Consider the following 18,382-nt stretch of genomic DNA (forward strand, 5'->3'; position numbering starts at 1 on the left):
ATATGAAAAGCTCAGTATAGAGGTAAAAAATATAAAGCAACTAACCTGTGTAGGGACAGAAAAAAAGATAAATACAAAACCTACTCTACTTGAAATAATATATCAGAAAAGATCACATGACCTCTGTGGGTTGAGCTAGTCAACTCACAAAACCTGCTCTGATACCATGTTGAATTTATGGAAAAGATAAATACTTCATTGACTTATTATAATCAGAGTAGATGAACCTCTATTTATAATAGAGGAAGGTAGTAGAGTCCAATTACAACAAAACTACCTTTGTCCCAATTACACCCAAACTCTAACACTTAAAGATAACTCCTAGCATAATTAAAAAACTCAATATAAATAGAAGATAAACATAACTCAAACTAGAACTCTTCTTTGAAGACATGACCATAGATAAAGATGCTAGCTCGTGGCTATCTTTGTGGGTCCGACTTGATCTTTTATCCAGCTCGTGGTTATCTTTGTGAGTCTTCCTTGATCTTCCAACTGGCTTGTCGTTATATTTGTGAGTCATTCTTGATATTTCAACTTTTGTGATAAGGATGTCAGCTCGTGATAATCATGGTGGGTCCTACTTCTTATGTGCTTAGGCCCATCTTACAATACTCTTAAATATGTGGGTCTTCCTTGGTCGTGTGGCCCATCTTACAATACTCTTAGAAATGTGGGTCTTCCTTGGTCGTGTGGCCCATCTTACAATACTCTTAAATATGTGGGTCTTCCTTGGTCGTGTGGCCCATCTTACAATACTCTTAGAAATGTGGGCCTTCCTTGGTCGTGTGGCCCATCGTACAATACTCTTAGAAATGTGGGTCTTCCTTGGTCGTGTGGCCCATCTTACAATACTTTAGATGTATGAGTCTTCCTTAGTCGTGTGGCCCATCTTAAAATACTCTTAGATATGTGGACTCTTCCAACAAGATTGATTGTACCCTCACTTTCAAGAACATCTTTGTATTCACCATTTAATAATATAATTTATTAAAACACAGATTCTTAAATGAAATCTACAACAAGATCTTGATAAATATTTACAAGAGGTATGTTGGATCCTAAACCCATTGCTACGATACCATATTGGATTTAGAATCCCATGATAAAATCATCGACCAAGAGGGTGAGAGAGAGGAGAGGAAGAATAAGAGGAGAAGAACAAGAGAGGAAGAAGGAAGAGAAGAGAAGGGGGAGAGAGAAACGGCTAAGGAGAGGAGAATGAGAGAGACTTTGAGAGAAAAGTCTAATGACGAATTTGAGAGAGAAGTGGGGAGACTTGATGATCTACCCCTTGTCTTGAGCCTCTATTTATAATTTATGAAGGAAGGTTACAATGACTACAATGTCCTTAGGGTTGCAACCTCTCAAAAAGAAAAAAATAAGTAGACATACATCATCTTCTCTAATTTCACCTTTGTGTCATCCTTATGAGAAAATTATTAAATTATACTTTGTGCCACCTCCTTGACGTGGGTAAGGTATTTACCTTAATGCCACTTGAGGTGTCTTCCAACAAAAACATATGGGTAAGAGAGTGAAAAACCAATAAAAAAACATGAAGTGGGAAAGAAAACTGAAAGGAAAAACAGGAAACTCCTTTTTTTTCCTTTTTCTTCCTCCCTTTCTTCTCCATGTTCTTCTCTTTTTTTACCTCAGATATTTGCCTGATCTAGTACCACGTTGATTTCTAGGCCAACATATAAACACAAGAGATCTCAAGTGAAGGAGAGAAGAGAATAACTCTAGCTCTTGGGAAATAGGAGAGAAGAAAACAAAATAGAGAAAGAAGATGAAAAGAGAGAGGGATACAGATGAATTTGAGCTAAGTGGAAGAGGCTTTAATGCACTACCCCATGCCTTGAGGCTGTAATTATAGTTTTAGGAACGTGATTACAGTGACTACACTGCCCTCAAGGCTACTCACTTTAAAAGCTATAAGACATAAGATGACATACATCATCTTGCATAATAACAATTATATCTCATCTTTATGAAAGTTCTCCTTATTTTCTAACCATGCCACGTGGGTGTCTTTTAACAATTTGAAACTTATAATCAATTTTCCAAACCATACAAATTTTTTGAAATAAAGACTACCCACTAAAGTGATGGATTTAAAATTAAGAGGTTGGAAATTATTTCTCATCAATAGTGAATGGTTAGAAAGTAAATTGGGACAAATGCAGCCAATCATCAACCAACTATAATAAGATATTTGAAGATAAAAGTTCCATTTCACTTGGCTCCTATAAATGTAGCTCAATCAAATGATCATAAATTTGTAAAAAATTATTGTTAAGCACACGCATGATTTGGAACCCAAAGGACTCAAGTTCATTACTAAATCATTAGTCCACTTAAAGATTTAAAATGAAAATTCAATTGCACTTAGCTTTTGAAGAACGACTTAATCGCACACTAAATTTTTAAATCTATTCTCAAAGAAACTTGATGGGATATGTAGAATGATTTAACCACCAAGGAATACTACAGCTCAAATTCAAACCAAAGTGATCAATTTTTTTTTTTTAAAAAAAGAGTCGGTGTACTTAACTGTTTAGAGAATTTGGTTGCACTGAAGTTAGATGGGTTTGTTCTTACGCTTTTTTCTACTCTTATAATTAAATTAACGGATATATATTTCTACTCATATTTTATGGGACCAGACGGAAACTATGAAGACAGTAGTGGTTGTAAATATTTCACTGAGAATCTGCCATTGAAGCATTGATTGGATTACCCTGAACATAACTATTAGCTAACAATTTAAAATCTTTTTATAGTTTAAAGGGGCAAAGGGAATTGTTCTCCTTTTCTATTCTTCGGACGAACAGTAGCCATAACATGGACATAATGAGCAAGTGTTAAGATGTCTAGACAGCAGAAACACAAAGGAAACAAAGAAAAAATCTGTGTTCTTTTTTTGTTTTTTTTTTTTTTTTACAATTCAAGATTGGACGAGCTTAGCTAAAGGATCGAACTCCTCTGCCTCAATCCACAGAGGCTTCATCATATCAGAATCAAAATTTCTGCACTCAAACAACTCCCTACTGGGATGATACCTGCATGCATCAAGAGAAAAGGAGACACAACATTTCCTTGTGTATCGTCTCATCCTAGGGAAAAATATTCTATTCACGTTGTGCTCATCCGAATCTGTACCTGCTAAGAAGGATGAATTTGAATGAAGGAACAGCATTCGCTTGCCCAGTTTCTTCATCTCTGTCCACTTCATCTTGGATCTCTCTAGCCAAAACACTCTCACTTTTGCACCAGCCTCGCACGCTACAAAGAGCTCTCCACGAGATTGAATCAAATACTTAACTTCAGATTTCTTGAAATCGGTGTCTGCTCTTGGGCTACTTATCGTCCAAATGAGATCTCTGGGGTTAAACACTCCAAGTTTCCCATCCTTCCCCAGGCAGTAGAAATACCCATTGCAGAAAACTGGGTTAGTGGAAGCCTGCTTGAACGGTTTCTCGTTTCTGAAGGTGGCATCTGTCATCTTTTTGCTGTGGACACGATACATTTCAATACGAACGCGGTTAGGATATAAAGATCTGATGAAGAAAACCAAGCAATCCGGAAGAACGGGCTGAGAGGAAAAAGCACAGAGATAACGAGGCACGCGAGAAGGGAACAATTGAATCTTTTCTTTGGTGAAGGGATTCAAGAAAAATGTGAATCCATTGCCGCTTGCCAATAACCAGCCATCCCTAGAGTAAAGCATCTCGGTCTTCATAATTTCTGGAGCATGGATGAAGTGAGTTTTGCGATGCGTAACATCGAATAATTCACAGGTTCCATCGCTGTCTGGAGGGAGAAGAAGAAGCGGTGCCTTTGCCTTGGGTTGCTTGACTAGCGGTGCAACCAGTGCCCACGCCTTGCAGGTCGAACAGAACTGAACTGCGTCATTCTTGTCGAGAAAGAGCGCTATCGATACTAAAATATCGATTGGAAGTTGCGACCAGAGAGATCCGGATTCCTCGTCGTTGATAATATCCGCTAACCTACGTACGCAACCACAAGGAAGAATTTTCATCATCTGTTCGACTGGATCAACCTAAATCCATTAGATCAGATTCCTCATGGAGCGAGTTTTTTTTTTTTTTTTTTCAAGAAAAAGAAAAAAAATCTTTCAACAGATCATATGAAAAAAGAAACAATCTTGACATTGGTGGGAATATATCCGATCAATTCAATGGCTTCAACAGCGATTCATGATCTACAACATGCAATACGTAACTTCCGCATGAACAAACAAGGCAAAACAAACATGAAAAAAAAAAAAACCCTAACAATGGAATTCTAAGTAAAAAAGTCCCAGCAATAAATTGGAATGTTCACTCAAACGTGTAGAAATTACACTGTGAGAACTAGTTCAGCGAAGTAGATGAGACCGGATTGAAAGGAAAAGAACTTACAGTCGCATTCTTCGTTTTCTCTTCCTGGCCATGGAGAACTTGGTAATGGACTCGGAAACGAAAGAGGTCTAATGAAGAAGTAATTTCGTGATCTCCAAAGAGAGCAAGAAATACGAGGCAGAGGGATCGAAGCTAGGGCTTCTTCTTCTTATCCGGATCTTGATCTGGTGTATCAATTAATTGTACGGCTCAGATTTCTAGTGAGGATATATTGATGAGTTGGACCCAATTGAATTCTAATGGAAAGTTGCCAATGGCATCCAAGTCTGTCTACAATTACTCTTAATCCCAAATTATAAGACCAAGGATTTGCTTTCAAAAGCAATGAATTGGGAAGAGTCACTTACCCCGAAAGCAACTAAAACAATTTTAAAAGTCCAAATGACTGAATAAAACTAAAAGAGACTTCATGTCAAAAGTGAACGAGTTTTTCAACTACATGAGAATTGCCAAAATTGCTATAGCAAATCAAGTATATATTTTTCTTGCATAAACCAGCTATTATTGGGCAATCTGCTTAGTGAAAAAATAACAACAAATATGCAAATGAGTGTTATTTTAATGAAGTCATGTAAGCGTTTTGTCATGCTAGATTCATTAGACCCATTTGCATCTTTTTATGAGAAGTTGAACTGAACCACATCTTTGTATTGATTAAGAGTAATATTTACAAAATTTAGAACATAAAGTATAAATACAATCATGGATATCTTATCTCCTAAACCGAAGGAAAAATAAGAAATCTTATATCTTGAACTGAAGGGAAGATAATCCCTTATCATACCCCCTTAAGATAGGCCATGGTTAGAGAGGTCAATCTTGTTTCTTAGCAACTAAAATTGTGAACGTGACAATGGTTTTGTAAGGAGATCAGCAAGTTGCCCTCATGCAAAGATCCATCTCTACTGTTGCCCTTCAAACGGATTGCCCCCCATGCGAAGATCCGGTGTGAGTGATGGTGAGACCAATGTCATCGCCAATCATAACATCATCAGAGTCAGTATAGGACGCATAAAGAGATAAGTTGCTCAAGTGTGTAGTGACATGGTGAAATGCTTCACCAATAAGGATGAGTTTGAGCTAAGAGGGAGAGGCTTGAATTTGGAGAGAGATTTGTAGTGAGGGTTTATGATAGACATGGTTTGGAGCCATTAATGTACCTAATGAGATCATACCCGATAAGGACGAGTTTGAGCCAAGAGGGAGATGCTTGAATTTGGGGAGAGATTTGTTGTGAGGGTTTCCTGTGGACAGGGTTTGGAGTCATCAATGTATCTAAGGAGATTTTTAGTGAGGGTTTTCGATGGACAAGGTATGCAGCCATCAATGTACCTAAGGAGATCATGCCCAATAAGGACGAGTTTGACCTAAGAGGGAGAGACTTGAATTTGGGGAGAGATTTGTAGTGAAGGTTTTAAGTGGATAGGGTTTGGATCCATCAATGTACCCAAGGAGATCATTCCTGATTAGGACAAGGTTGAGCCAAGAGGGAGAGGCATGAATTTTGGGAGAGATTTGTAGTGAGGGTTTTTGGTGGATAGGGATTGGAGCTACCCTAGGAGATCATACCCAATAAAGACGAGTTTGAGTCAAAAGGGAGAGGCTTGAATTTGGGGAGAGATTTTTAGTGAGAGTTTTCGGTGGACAAGGTTTTAAGCCATCAATGTACCCAAGGAGATCATACCCGATAAGGACAAATTTGAGCCAAGAGGGAGAGGCTTGAATTTTGGGAGAGATTTGTAGTGAGGGTTTTTGGTGGACAGGGTTTAGAGCCGTCAATGTACCCAAGGAGATCATACCTGATAAAGACAAGTTTGAGTTAAGAGGGAGAAGCTTGAATTTGGGGAAAAATTTGTAGTGAGGGTTTTCGGTGGACAAGGTTTGGGTTTAGGAGACGAGTAGGGAGAGAGAATAAAGGAGACCAAAGGAGAGTTAGAGTGCACAAGTAGAGAGGGAGAGGAGGTGAAGTGTTTTTTTTTCATGTTATTTTTTCTCACGTACAAGTCCCACATGCGAGTCGTAGGTGCTCATTGAAGAAGAATGTGGCTCCTTCTTTATCTTATGCATTAGGGATATTTATTTATGGACTTAGGGAAATCTTCACAGGATTTCAAGGACAACGCTCTGTCTCTGGGATTTAGCAAGAGGTGACAATAATAAAGAAGACCAAAGGAGAGTTAGAGTGCACAAGTACAGAGGGAGAGGAGCTGAAGTGTTTTGTTTCTTTTTTTCATGTTATTTTTTCACACGTACAAGTCCCACGTGCGAGTCGCCAACGGGAGAGGAGTAGACTGATGTGTGGTGAGGTTGCATCTGTTTGCAACTTCTAACGAGCGATCAATTTTGGGTATGACGAGATCGTCTGTGCAGCGTGGATCAAAGGTGTCGCATGAGTAGAGGCGAAAGGAAAGAGGAAGAGACGGCGGGGATGCAATCCTTCACTAATGATGAGAGTTTCCGCCTGAGAGGGAGTAAAGGGCAGAGAGTATTTAGAACAAAAAAAATTGAAAGAAAGTTGAATTGAACTATATTTTGCATTGATTAAGAGTGATATTTATACAATTTAGAACATAAAGGATAAATATAATTATGGAGATATTATCTCTTAAACCGAAGAAGAAATCTTATCTCCTAAACCGAAGGGAAGATAATCCCAGATCACTTTCAACCGTGATAATTGAACAGGGAAGAATATGAATTCGTATTTTGAAATCTTTGAGCAGTTCCGGAACTGTCTTTTCTACCTCTTTACGGACAGTGATCTGTGACAACCGATATACAAAATATAGCCAGATCAAGCAGCATGGCCAGGGGTTCAAGGTTCATCATTCATAAGTAGATTATGCTTTAAATAAATTTGTTTACACAGCTCCGTCGCAGTCTAGTCGGTTATGATACTCGGCTCTCACCCGATAGACCCGGCAACGGAAGGGTCAAATTTTGGTGAAAGTTCATGTAAAGACACTCTAATACTATATTAAAATAGGATTTCTTTCTATCTTATAATCACATATATATTTATAGACTTTTCTTAATAGATTTTCAGATTAATACCTTCCAAACACATATGAGAGGGAATGAGTTTGCTGCGATCGTGTCACCGAAGAAGCTGCCAGGTTGCTTTAAGGAATCACGATCTGTCACCTACCTCTCACGCCGCTGCTGCGACCTGGATTTGCTGGATATCTTCTCACAACAGATGTCCCTTTATTACTGCCATCTCTCTTTGCTAGCCAGAGCTAGTTGGAAGCTTATGCTGGAGCTATTCACACTGATGGCAGACTAGTGTAATGGTTAAATCTAACTCAATCTCTTCTAGAGGAGAGAAGAAAAAAAGTTAGCAGCAGGTTGGTGTCCTTTGATATGGAGTTTGGGTTTGTAGAAATGTCTAGTTTGTCTTCTTGATGCTGCTACAAAATAGAACTGCTGTAGCTGGTCAGTTATCTGTCTTCTATCTGGTTTTTGTCATTAAGAAAGGAGGAAGTTATTGCCGTATCATCTTGGTGTTGGTCAATAACTTACAGAGAAAGGTTACATCAAGGAAAGCACACCATTAGCTGATTCATCATCATGCATGAAGCTTTAAAGCCACCAAAGTGTTAGCTGGTTTTGACCATGAAGCCTGGAATTGTTTTAAGCTGGTTACCCTCTTGAGATCAGAGGGTCACCATGAATGATTCTGGCATTAGACGAGAGAGTTTCTATTCAAAAGCCTATCTTGGTTGTTGCTCTAATTCGAGGGCTCAATGGCTGCCATCTAATCTTGTTTGTTGTTTTGTTCATTATAGCTAATAGTTTTTCAATAGAGAATTTCACCTAAATAACTATTTAAAATAATTTATTTTGAAAAACAACGACGTCATCAAATTATTTTGAAAAATAGCCAACTTTGACCAGTCCACTACACATGTGTACAATCAAAGGGGACACGTAAGCTTTGACTGCTTACATGTCACAACATCATGAGTGCTGTGAAGTTAGACGAACACGTCATCTGCCACGTCTTCTGCCATGTCAGTTGCCACATCATTAAATGATAAAAAATTGAATATTTTTTTTAAAAAACGTAAAAAAATCAAATACACTTTTTATTACCTTATATCTAAAATAATAAATTATTAAAAAAATCTAATAAACAATGAAAAAATTAACTCTTACTTATTTAACACCATTTAATATCAATAAAAAAATTTATTAATTAAAATTTTTTATCGTTATACTTTTTATTACTTTATATTTTAAAAAATAAAAAATAAAATAAGTATACTAATTAGATTTAAATATTTATAAAATTAAAATATTTAGAATTTTAAAATTTTATAAATTGAAAAAATATACAAAAAATTTATTTTAGAGTTTAAAAATACAATTTATTTGTATAATTTTTATCACATTATTTAAAAAATAATAAATTATTAAAATATATATGATTTAATTAAAAATCTTACAACACCTTTTATTATCAATTAAAAATATTTATTAACTGAAAAAATATGAAAATTTTACTTGAGTTTAAAAATAAATGTACTAGTACACTTTTTATTACCTTATATTTAAAATAATAAGTTATAAAAAATCTTACTCTTACCTATTTAACACCTTTTTATTATCGATTTAAAAAATATTTTAATTAAAATTTTTGAAAATTTTAGTTTTGAGTTTAAAAATCAAATTTATCAATACTTTTTTTTCAAATTTATCGATAGACTTTTTATTACCTTATATTTAAAATAATTAAAAATAAAATAAATATACTAATTAATTAAAAAATCTTACTCTTACTTATTTAACATATTTTATTATTAATTTAAAATATTATTTAATTTTTTAATTGAGAGGGGGGTGTCAAGACCGAGGCCAAGGCCGAGTTGTGGGGAGTAGTGACAACAAGCACTACGAGAGGGGAGAGGAGAGGGGGCGAGAGAAGAGGAGAGGAGAAAGATGAGAGGGGAAATAAAAAGTGAATTTATTTTTTTATTTAAAAAAAATTATTCAATTTTTTTATTTAATAACATGGCAGCTTACATGGCAGATAAAGTGATGAAATAATGATGTGGCAGACGACGTGTTCATCTAACTTCACTGCACTGATGATGTGGCGACATTAAACTATCAAAACTTATGTGTCACCTTTGACTGTACACATGTGCAGTGGATCGGTCAAAATTTGGTATTTTTAAAAATTAAATGGTTATTTGGGTGAAATTCCCTTTTCAATACCTGTCTGGAAGATGGTGAAGGTGATGTTGGTAGCATGAGGTAGACGACGTTGCTATTGTTCATGGCAGATGGAGCTAGGTTTTTTGTTAGATGGCCTTTTTCAAAAGCTCGTTTGCTATCTTCCTGGATTTATTCAGATACTACTACAAAGAAACGTGGTACCAAGATTAATATGAATTGTGCTTGGTATGGTGCTTCTAAATATGAAATACGTGAGATAATTAATATGAACTTTTTTTCATGATTTAGGTGTTGTTCTTGTGTCAAGAGCTATCTCAGGTGGAAGTTGCCTCCTTATTATTTGATGGTCTTCATGATTGTTGGTCACGCCTCCAAGGAGAGCAGTTCATACTTGATGGTTTAATCATCCAACACATCAAGTATGTTAGACTTTCATATAATGACCTTGATATAGGCTCCTTTTTTTGTATGTTATGTTAATCAAATTATTTTTTTGTACAAGGGGAGATCGCACGAGGCTATTTGGCTTAGCGTCTCCTCTCTAGTGTTGACTTGCTTGAATGCATCGATTGAGTCTTTTCTACATCATCTAACTCCAAAAAAAATGGTTACTGCCAATAAATTCCCTTGAGGTTGTACCTAGTTGAAATTTGTTAAGTTATTTTGTTTCTACCATTTCAATCCTTTTTTTATTACCATAGTGGTTATTTTCTCTTTGTTACATTCCCCACATACCTGTTTTTATCGGTTATATTTCACCAACCATCCATTTTTTACTCTCGCATACCCCTTTGAGCCAACCTCTTATGCATTGTTTTGGTTGATTCCTCTTTATATATATGCGTATTTTAAGTCCACTGAGATTTTTTTTATTAGTACCCTTAAGTAGGTCTTTACTGTCATCCTTTGAGTGACAGATATTACCTTATTTTAGTAGTTACTATCACTATTTTGTTCGAAATCCGATGAGGTTGGTTTCAACTTTTTTTTACTGCATACATCACCCAGCTTATTTTTGAGACTTTGTGTCCGATTGAGTTCTTATCCTCGAGACACCTTGATGGATGAGATAATAAATATAGTTATGTTTTTGTTTCAAACTGGGATTATAACGATACCTCTCAGCTTGAGGGGGAGAATAGAAGGAAAAGCATCAAGGATTCTACAAGCTGAATCAAACCTGATCACTTTTCTTACTCTATTGATTTGATAATTATGTTTGAAAGATGAGTATTGCAATGGTTGCACCTCCTTAAAAAATTGAACCATAGGTATTGCTCACTTGAGAAGAAGAAATACAACCGACCATAAAAATTCTACGTGTTGTGGTAATTAAATTTTGTGTGACCAAACTATCTAAGTCAAGGGGGTACAATATAAAGAATTCTTCTTGAAACCAAGAATCTTTTTCATTTCAAACTGAAGTTATAAACTCTAGTTTGAGAGAAGTGTTGAAGAATATGTATAAAAGAGTCTTACATAACTCTCACATGAAGAAACCTCATAGAGTCATAATTAATCTGGTGGAATATAAAAGGAGTCTCATGAGGAGGATGTCTCATAGAAGAGGTTCAATTTAAAGTTGTTTCATTTATGTTAGTATTCTATTTATATTCAGTTGTTTAATTGTGTAAGAATTTATCGTTTAGTGCTTGACTTGGGATGTAGTTAGAACATGGGTAGTTTATTTGTAATATGATTTAAACATGTTTCCTCTATTATAAATAGAAGTTCATTGTACCAATTTATAATAAAGTCAATAAATTATTTCTCTTTTCCAAAAATTAAACACATATACATGTATTGAAGTATAAGAGACCCTTACAAGTTAGGTAAAGCCTTGGCAAGGTAAATCGAGCCTTGTCTCAATTTGATTGAGAGTAACTAGTGTAGTTGTGGAGAAGTTGTTGTAAAACCTTTGTGGATCTAAGTTGTTGTTTAATTTTTTGTTGTATTCTTGAGAGAAAGGTTTTTAATTCATCCTACTACTATTGTTGAGACATAAGACCCTATGTAGTGAGGCAGTGCTAAAAATCTCGTTCTTGGGTCTAGGCCCAATGTGCCTAGTGAGCTATTGCTATAAATTCCCGTTTGGGTTAAGGCAAGTTAACTATTGGAAAATCCTTTTGTAGGTGTAGGTTGGATAACCTAGTTTTTTGTTGTATTCGTAAGTGACAGTGAGCTTTTATAAGTTAGTTGTTGTGGTACAATTGAGTGGTGTAAGTTCCTATGTGGGGAGTACTGAAATTGGCCTTGGTGACTATTTGTTGTAAGTATCATTTAGTAATCCAAACTTACTGAATATTTTAATTCCAAGGCGAAAACCTTGGGAGTGAATTGAGAATCTAAAATATGTTTATGAACCACTACAAAAACCTTATATTCTTTGTGATTTGAATATTTTGTATGCTCATTTGATTGCAAAACTAATTGTCACATTGAATTGCGATTAATATTGTGAACTTACTGAAGATCCCTCCCTCCTCTAGGTTAATTCCTCTCAAAACCTAGCAAAACTTTGGTGGACCTAGGTTAAATGGATTAGCTCCATACGCCTTTTTCATTTGCCTTAATTTTAGGTAAAGCACAAAACGAATGCAAATTGTATTAGGCATTGTAATGACAAGGCTGGTCAAATTTGGCTTACTAAACTAGGTTATGTGAAATAAATATAGTATTAGAAAGAATAATCTTACTCTGGTTTTTATGATAACAATTAATTAAAACTACATGTGTGCTTAAGAAATATTGTGAACAAATCTTCAAATCAATATATAGCCTTAAAAGCACAAGTATTCAAAGGAAGTTCATAATTTGAACAAGAAATGATAGAAGAAGGCATTGAAGACATGCTATTGGAACAAAAGTTGTTGATCAAATAAGAAATGACCCAAGAAGGCTATTGGAAAGAAGATGCTCGAACAAAGTCAGTTGTTTGAACTAGATTGGCTTCAATGGGCTAATGGAGAAGGTTGATTGAACAAAGAGTGTTGATCAATCAAAGAATTGGCAGAAAAATACACCAAAAAGGATCTATCAACCAAACAATATTGATTGATCAAACAATTGGTAGGACAAAGGTAAATGTGAAAGTTTGATTGAACAAGTTGCCTTGACTAAACAAATTTTAAATTCAAAAAGCTATTGGGGTTCAAACAAGATGCTATAGCCGAAGAAGAAAATTTCTTTTGTGAAATTTTTTTGTTATTCAAACGAAGTGTGCTTAGAACATGTAGAGACGGTCCTTCAAAATTCGATCCAGACTCATCAAGTCACCAAATCATGTAAATGACTTACCATTATGATCAATAGCTCTTTTAAGTATTTTCTTATAATTTTTAAGTATTATTTTAACAGTATTGGCTAGTAAGTAGTCTCTCTCTTTCATGCTCAAATGGCTAGTTTTTAGAACATTACAAGGTATCTATTAAATTATGCAGATTTCCCCCTCGTTGGTGTTAGACAAAACATGACACACAAGCCACGGCCATTATCAAAACATTCTTACACACACCACCAAGCCCTTGGTCAGACTTGAACCAAAGACCTCACACCAGAAACGCTCTTTGGAATTGTCAAATCAATTATATTATCCAAAAAGGGAATTTGGCCAAGAGCTTTAAAGTCACATTAATTTGCAATCGCATCAGGGAAACGCTCGATCGCTATTAGACCCTGCTTCTTTTATTCCAGTTAAGATGAGACTTCTGTAATTGTTCCTGTCTAAGATCTTGTTGAGAGAGGCCAGGCAGAATTTGGTGCAGGCGATCATGGAAGATTACGAGGTGGGTTTCTTTTTCCTCCATCTTTCAAATTTTTAGTACCTCACTCTCTATCTGCATCCTGGACAAAATATTCGGTTTTACATTCCGGATAAATTAGCGTTGCAATTAAAAGTTTCTTTTCTTTTCTTGCCTTTTCTCTGACAATAAAACGTAAGAATCACATGATAGGAACCGCCTCTGCATCGAAAGCAACAAAATGGAGACTTTTCCCCCATTGTAGACATAATAACGAAAGAATCGTTTTGGTCATGCATCATTTGAATCTTCTTCTTAGCCTTCTCCTTAAAGCTATTGTCATCAACCGGATATGGTTAATTTTCTCAATGTAGAGGTGTTGGAGTCGAGGAACTGTTTCTCTATTCCCTTGTTCGGTGGCTAGTTACGAACCCATCGTCTACAAAACCTTGGAGGTTCTTTTCCTGCGGTTCCTATCGGGTGATTGTGTAATTCGAAGCAATTCATCACCTTTTGATAAAATTAGTAACAGTTGTTACTTTGTGATTTCATTTGAACTTATGGAGTAGCTCACAGTTGTAATCTGAAAAGAGGTTGCCGGATATTCTATTATCTGCAATCGTAATTTGACCATACAAGGACGTAATCATTTTCAGATTGAAGAGAAGAAGCAAGCTGCTGCTGATGTTTTATTCCATTATTCACAGTTTGTCATGGTTTGCATTGGGGAGGGTGTTCGCCCTTGTGACTTGAGATTGCATCTAATGAAGGTAATCCTTCAATTGCTAAAGTCAGATTTATGACTATTTTGTATGGTTCATGGTTGCATGATATCTTAACACAAATTTAATGTGGACACGGCTGCTGCCAGTCTAGTCATAAATCTTCCCTCTAAGATTAAACTTGGTATCATGAGAGGGTTGATACCTGACATTCTCCATTCATCCATTACACCAGGGTTTCATGCATTCAAGGAAGCTTCAGTGTTAAAGAAACAAAAGCACTGAGGCACCCTGAAATATAGAAACCTTAGCAACAGAGTTATCTTCCATATGGTTGTGGGGAAATATTTGGAAATGTGCTAAAGTGTTTCAACTGACTTGACCTTTTTTATTTATTTGTCCATCTCACCTGTCTTAACGTTTTCGGTCCATCTGCCCAATTTGAATGTGTAAACAAAATACGTAACTTTACATTTCAAGTTACAATAAAGAATTAAGGAAACAAGTATCTCTTTGCCTGTTTAATTTTGTCAAAGAAAATTGGTTGTTTAGCATTCACATGAAAATTATATTCAATTAGAAGATAATAACATCTGCTCTGGCTTTCAGCCCTAGGCAAAAGACTGCCAATCATAATAAAGCTGAAGCTTCTAAATTCAGTAGTTCAGGAGTTCCAAAAATTCAAAATGTGCTCCTTGTGGAGGATGGGATCTTAGCAATGACAAAGAAGTTTGCCCCATTTTTTTATTGGTCTTTTTTCTTCACTCTGCAAATGATAAAAGCTGCTAGTGGACAATCTCTTCACTGTGTGGTGCTAGAAGCATCAGGCCACCCATCATATCCAACTTTCTACACTGGAAAATGGATTTTTCCAATGGCTATCAAATTTATTTAAGTTATGTTGATTACATACACACTCCCCTTACCCCTTGGTGAGACTTGAACCAAGACCTTATACTAGAAACTCTCTATGTGACCATTGAGCCAAAGTTCTAAGTCACAGAATGATTAGTTGAAGTTAAGAGGTTTCTTCACAATAAATAACTGTAGGGTTTCTTCCAAGGCAAAACCAATATGGGACTATTCTTTCATTCATTTAACAACTTACTTGAGACGTGGAGAAAAGAGAATAATATACAGAATTACAAAAGAGGGTAGAGACCAAAGAAAACTAAAGAAAGAAAATCACATAAAATCAGCCTATATCTAGTTGACAGGTCTCACCCACAATAATTTGTTGTAGATAAACTCCTTTCCTAGCAAGAGAATTGGCAATAAAATTTGGACTTCTAACACAATGCTTCTAGACAATGGAACACCATGATACAAATTACAAATCTGATCATGGAAAAAAAATAAGTTCCATAGTAATCTTCATGTGAAGAAAACCAACTATTTGCAACAGTCAAAATCCTCTCAATGAGAGACAAGGAAGACTGCCAATAGAATTGTAATCCATGCAGAAGAGCACAAAGTTCTGCCTTTGTAGAGTCACAAACACCAAAAGATATCAGAATATACATGAATAATCAATACCTGAATGGTCACCAGAGGCTGTCTCAGCTCTGGTGGGGCTTGGATTACGTCTAGAACTCCCTTTAAAGTCTAAATTAAACTCACCCTCTTGAGGAGGGAACCATTGAATAACTGAGACATTTCTTGAAGAAGAATATGATCACACTATGAAAATGCTGAAAGGATGCTTACTAACCCAAACTAAGTGTAATATATCGTATGCTCAATTACCCTATAAATTGATCTAACTTTATTCTAAAAACTCATGCTTTTTCTTCCTTGCTATAGAGCCCTGACTACTTGGACTTAGAAGTGGTATCTGAACCAACTAATGACCAAAACCAGAAAAGAGTTTGGGAGACAAAGGTGAAGGAAAATTTTCTGCAGCATGACATTCTAAACAGAATAAGCCAAAGGGCAGTGAATATATATAGAAAGAATCATCTAACTTATTTGAATTATTGCGAAATTTACAAGCAACTTTTTGGTTAACCTGACCTCTATGAATGTACCGGCCTACTACTAAAAGTTTATTCTTAGAAGCACAGAAGTGGTGATCCTTAGGTGGAACTGGTGAGTTTCACACAGCCATTAAAGCTTAATGACATTGAACTTCTACACTCTAGTTTCGAGTAATGAGAAGAAATTGTGAAATATCTAGAGGAAAAAATATGAATTGGAATTCACAAAAACAATAAATCTATATCAGTTCAAATCTTCATGGTCAAGCAGGCCCTAAGCCTACATGGCATCGTAAGAGAAATTTTACAGTTGTATTCTAGTGGACGCTTTGAAGATTAAAGAAAAAGGTTTACCAATTAAGCAACATTTCCAAAGAATTGAAATTTGACACTTGTATGTGGACGCTTTGAGAAATTTGACATTTTCAAATGAGAGTAATTTGTACACTTGGACCCTTTTAAAGGATTTAATAAGCTAAAGCTAGTTTAAAATTTTTTGTCCATTTTAGGAAGTGATGGGATAACTTCTTGCTTCTGTATTAGCTTAAAAGTTGATTGGAATGCAATTTTGTTCAGGAGCTTTCAGGCATGCCAACTTCTTTGAAGAAAGAGGCAGCTCCCACAACAGCCGAAGGATCCAGCTCAGGCTCCTTGAGAAGAGATAAAACAGACAGCTCTCAGGCACTTTAAAAGAATATGATGGGATAGAATCCAGCAAGGAGGGTCCCCCCACCCCCCCACATCAGGGGACTTTAAGCTGGTCAAACTGGTGGTCGTCCTCACCTTGCCCTCTTCGATCCTTCCTTCAAATTAAACATTGTCAGAACAAAAAAGACTTTATGAAACTAATCGTTGTGTACATTTTTGTTAGCGTCTCTTAATGAATGTGTGGATGCCAAAAGCCGCTTGATTAAATACTTTTTACAAAGTGAAAGCACACTAATTTATTGTACTCAACTAAGTATAATCAATAAGCTTCAAAGAAATGCATATGAATACTTGGGTTTATGAAATTATGCCTTCAAGCTCTAATATTATGCACAAACTCCTTCAAATGCCCAATATGCTGGAATCTATAACAAGATATGAAAATAAATGCTCAAATAAAGGACTATAACTAGTTTTAAGTGGAAGTAAATCAAATATGATTTTAATATTACTTGCCACGCATTCACTAAGCATATATGAAAATATTCAAAGATTTTTTAAAAAAAATCGTTCTGTAATGCTTGGTTTGATGGAGAAAATGAACAAATTTGATCTCCTTTTGAGCTTTGGAAGAGGCATGAATTCTCAAAATTGTGTGAGAGAGCTTACGAGAATTCGAGTTCATTGTGGCAAAAGTTCAAGGTTATTTGGGGTGATTTTGGTTGAAGTAGAAAGCTCTATAACCTTCAAAAATTAGTTGTTATGGTCCGAAAATGCTTTTTTATTATTTAACAAAACTAGGTCCAAATAAGCCTAAACATTCTATAAAAATATACATTAAATCCTATTTTTTATTGATGAGCACAACAATAGACCATTTGCCAATTTTGGAGACCTATAGCTCTCATATTTGAGCCTAAAAGGTTGAAGAGTTCAACTCCTTTCATTGTGTTCAACCCCTTCTGATGTTCTGCCTTAACAATGGTTCGAATCTTTTTACTCCTGAAAATTTTCTCTGTACAATGTTGTCGACTCCTTTTACTCCTAAAGTTTTTCTCCTTTTGCATAATGTTGTCGACTCTTTTACTAATTCAAAACTCATTATTTAAAGGGGTCAATTTCTTTGAGCTTTAACACTTCAAAACCTATATTTTCCTAATGAAGAACTAGACTCCTTTGGTCTTTGGCACTTACGGACTTCCATTTTCTTAATGATGGGGTCGACTTATTTGAACTTTGATACTTTAGACTTCAATTCTTCTACTGAAGTGAAAATAATCGACCCTATGTAGTTGACTCCTCTTGTCCATTTTACTCTTCTTACCTCTTTTTGGTTGGTTGTTTACACAAGATTTTCTCTCTTGTTTGGTTAAAATGTGTTATAAGGCCTTTTGGATGGTGTAATTTCTTACATTAGTTGCTTATTCCCTTGTGTATGAACACCATTCGAGCAGTCTTTGGCCAATTGAATAAATATGCTACTAAAAATTTCCTTTAAAACTTTTTAAGGTGTGAGGCAATCTTACTTCATACCAAATAGTAACTTACATATATTTGTTACTATCAAAACTGGATGGGATGAAATCTTGACAGCATTATCCTTCCAACAGAGGGGGTTGTGAATATGATGCAGAGGGGGCCAAGGCAGTGTGAAGAGGCATTGAGTCCACTTGTTAACTACTATGTAA

At 35.6% G+C, this 18,382-nt stretch overlaps 2 protein-coding genes across 2 annotated transcripts; one reads left to right on the forward strand and one right to left on the reverse strand.

The window, feature by feature from the left end:
- Positions 1 to 2,950: 2,950 nt before the first annotated feature.
- Positions 2,951 to 4,048, reverse strand: LOC137942819 (F-box/kelch-repeat protein At1g57790-like). Its single transcript, XM_068788554.1, has one exon. It carries the CDS (start codon positions 4,046 to 4,048, stop codon positions 2,951 to 2,953), a length of 1,098 nt encoding a protein of 365 aa, XP_068644655.1.
- A 9,112-nt stretch (positions 4,049 to 13,160) lies between these two features.
- LOC137942774 (uncharacterized) lies at positions 13,161 to 16,973 on the forward strand. Its single transcript, XM_068788514.1, has 3 exons — positions 13,161 to 13,393; positions 14,005 to 14,118; positions 16,623 to 16,973. The coding sequence occupies exons 1-3, from the start codon at positions 13,379 to 13,381 to the stop codon at positions 16,734 to 16,736; spliced, it is 243 nt and encodes an 80-aa protein (XP_068644615.1). The 5' UTR covers positions 13,161 to 13,378; the 3' UTR covers positions 16,737 to 16,973.
- Positions 16,974 to 18,382: the final 1,409 nt, after the last annotated feature.

This window comes from Aristolochia californica, unplaced genomic scaffold (genome assembly GCF_029961685.1).
Source record: "Aristolochia californica isolate CCGP_79_NKW_82.1479 unplaced genomic scaffold, dmAriCali1.0.hap1 SCAF_10, whole genome shotgun sequence".
In the NCBI taxonomy this organism is placed as follows: Eukaryota; Viridiplantae; Streptophyta; class Magnoliopsida; order Piperales; family Aristolochiaceae; genus Aristolochia; species Aristolochia californica.

Bases quoted from the DNA above. Each gene is read 5' to 3' on its own strand.
- LOC137942819 (XM_068788554.1), bottom strand. From the start codon at position 4,048: ATGATGAAAATTCTTCCTTGTGGTTGCGTACGTAGGTTAGCGGATATT.
- LOC137942774 (XM_068788514.1), top strand. The intron at 14,119-16,622 runs GTAATCCTTCAA...AATTTTGTTCAG, and splicing joins TGAGATTGCATCTAATGAAG to GAGCTTTCAGGCATGCCAAC.